The 3076-nt window shown below is 31.9% G+C and overlaps 1 protein-coding gene across 1 annotated transcript in view; it reads left to right on the forward strand.

Annotated features, from left to right (window-relative positions):
• Positions 1-2131: 2131 nt before the first annotated feature.
• LOC106468714 (hemicentin-1-like) overlaps positions 2132-3076 on the forward strand; it is a 76091-nt gene continuing 75146 nt past the window's right edge. The window contains exon 1 of the mRNA XM_022397082.1: positions 2132-2470. Within this exon, the coding sequence (XP_022252790.1) occupies positions 2215-2470 (256 nt within the window). The 5' untranslated portion in view covers positions 2132-2214. The remainder of the gene's footprint in view (positions 2471-3076) is intronic.

Consider the following 3076-nt stretch of genomic DNA (forward strand, 5'->3'; position numbering starts at 1 on the left):
TAAATTAGGGACGGCTAGCGCAGATAGTCCTCGTGTAGCTTTGCGCGAAATTCCAAAAAAACAAACAAAAAAACAAACAAGGTGAATCTAAGTTAAGGAACAGCGGCTTAGAGAGATAGTAGATTCAATAAGTTGTTAGACTGTTTTATGTATTGAACAGTTTCTGACGTTTCTCTTTGTTTAAATAAGAATAATAGCGTGGATGAATTGCTAGTATCTCTATAGATAACAAACATTATATCGTATGTACATATATACGTGTGTGATATCCGTTATAACTGTCGCTAATGTATATACTTATAGCTCAAAACTGCACAATGATCCATCTGTGCTCTGTAAACAACAGGGAATCGAACCTCTGATTTTAACGTCAATACATTTACTGCTAGCCAATTGGAGGATAAATAACGAAAAACGTTTTGTTAACCGTAATTATAGAAACTGATTTAATTTTATATTATATTTTTAGTTACATTACAATTATAGCTCAACATATTTGTTTAGTAAAAGAGTGTTTATTTCAATCTGAAGGCGTATAACGCTAAAGATCAGGTTTCGATACCCGCAATAAGCAGAACACAGATAGCCCATTGCGTAAATTTTTACTGAACTATAAACAATCAAACAAATTTTACAAAGAAATCAGAATTCTGCAAACCTTGTGCTTCTTCTCAGGGTTAGTTTTTATTTCTAGCTCAATAAATCAATAATCGGGATCGTTGATTATTTCTTTGGCTAAATATATGGACAAAGATTAGAACCTGAGGAGGATCCTGATGTTGCAGCCGGATCCATCACTTTCATATTCTTCTTTAGAAACGATTTGTTATACATGAAATCCTTTTTTTATTGTTGTTGTTTATAACAGAACTGAAATTGATCTAAAGCGTTTGAAAATGGTGTTTTGGGCAACTTCGTCATAGATGTTATAAGAAGTTGATTAATTATGTTGAAGATATTTAAATTACAATTAGTTAAAATCTATTTCCATCAATTACAACAGTTAGTAGCTGCTTCTTACAGGTTTAAGGCATACATACGTTTAAAAGGGTCCAGTTGTTAAAGACTTCGAAGAAACTAAATATACCGTGTTCGTTGTTTTTCTGAATAAGAAATAAGGACTTTAATTTATCTGGTTTCTTTCCTGAAAAGTTAAGGCAACACTTATACATAAATACAAATGTATATACCGTTTTTGTTCTTACAATGTATAGTTTGTAAAAATAAAAAAAAGAGCCAAAAAATGTTAAATATTATTTAATTACTGTAGTGCATATTGGTGTATAGAAATACACGACCTTATAACACCATAATGTTGTTTTTATTTAACTAAACACTCAACGTTTCGCTTTACTGCTTCTTCAGGAGCGTTCACTAAAACACAAAGCTTTGTTGTATCAGTACGTGTTCTTCAGCTTATCAAAACTCAGACTCTGTTGCTCTCATCAGTACGTGGTCTTCAGCTTATCAAAACTTAGACTCTGTTGCTCTCATCAGTACGTGTTCTTCAGCTTATCAAAACTTAGACTCTGTTGCTCTCATCAGTACGTGTTCTTCAGCTTATCAAAACTTAGACTCTGTTGCTCTCATCAGTACGTGTTCTTCAGCTTATCAAAACTTAGACTCTGTTGCTCTCAAAAATGTGATTTTTGTTTCAAGTAAACAAAGCTGATATACCTGCCTACATATCTACACTCTCATAAAAGTACAAATCTCTCGGAAACACATAGTTCTAAAACAAATAAACTTATTCAACAGTCTTTGGGAAATTAACTATGTTTTTTTTCTGTGTTTATCGCAAACAAACAATACGTCTAATACTGTTTTTTTTTTAATGAGATATTTTTAATAATGCCAGTATTACTAGGTTAGTTGGTAGTAGTCACAGTGAATGATATGGACATACGTTGTATATATACAGTTATGATAATATATAGAATGAACTTTAAAACTTAAAATATATTCTGGCACAAAACTCCCAAAATTATTTAGTGGAACAGAAATGTATTAATTTAAATATTAAAACGTAAGATACGAACTGACAAGAAACTAAAGTTATATATATATGTATGTACACGTATTTGTAACTGTATAAATATTTCTGTGATATACACTATGTGGTAACACCTTTTCCTCATTCCAGCAAAGCCAAGTCCTCCTGTAATAAGTAAGGATGGTGAAGTATTGGAAAATGCTTCAATTGTCGGACCATTTATGGAAGGAGAAACTATTTCACTCAGATGTATTAGTGCCGGAGGAAAACCCGCTCCGGAAGTGACTTGGTGGAACGGAAGTAACAGCCTTCCGTCCAAGTCTGGTACCACAGACGAAGAACTAGGAACCAGTAACGTGACATCTTCTACTCAATTTGTGATTTCCAGGAGTGACTTGGGAGCAAAATTAGGATGCAAAGTGAAGAACGACGCAATTGAACAACATCTGACCTCATGGATTGAACTGGACGTTCATGGTAAAATAACACATGATTTATGAAATATTCGTTGGTTAACATTTTAAACCTAAATAAAAGAAAATTTTATTGAAAAGTAATTGAAGTAATAAACCTTATCTCATGAACCTAAATATATTTACGTAATGCTCATAAGTAAGTAATGAACCTTATCTCATGAACCTAAATACATTTGGCTAGCAAACGGACATTCTAAGAAATATGTATATTTATGTAATGCTCATAAGTAAGTAATGAACCTTATCTCATGAACCTAAATATATTTACGTAATGCTCATAAGTAAGTAATGAACCTTATCTCATGAACCTAAATATATTTAGGTAATGCTCATAAATAAGTAATGAATCTTATCTCATGAACCTAAATATATTTACGTAATGCTCATAAGTAAGTAATGAACCTTATCTCATGAACTTAAATATATTTGTTTGATGCAGGTGAATCGCTTATTAGTTTTAGAGTAGGTCTAATCCACCAGGTGTTTGATTAGGAAAAGGTGCAACGTTTTATATTAGAGTAATAGGTGTTTGATTAGGAAAAGGTACAACGTTTTATATTAGAGTAATAGGTGTTTGATTAGGAAAAGGTACAACGTTTTATATTAG

The sequence above is a fragment of the Limulus polyphemus genome, unplaced genomic scaffold, assembly GCF_000517525.1.
Source record: "Limulus polyphemus unplaced genomic scaffold, Limulus_polyphemus-2.1.2 Scaffold3130, whole genome shotgun sequence".
Lineage (NCBI taxonomy): Eukaryota > Metazoa > Arthropoda > Merostomata > Xiphosura > Limulidae > Limulus > Limulus polyphemus.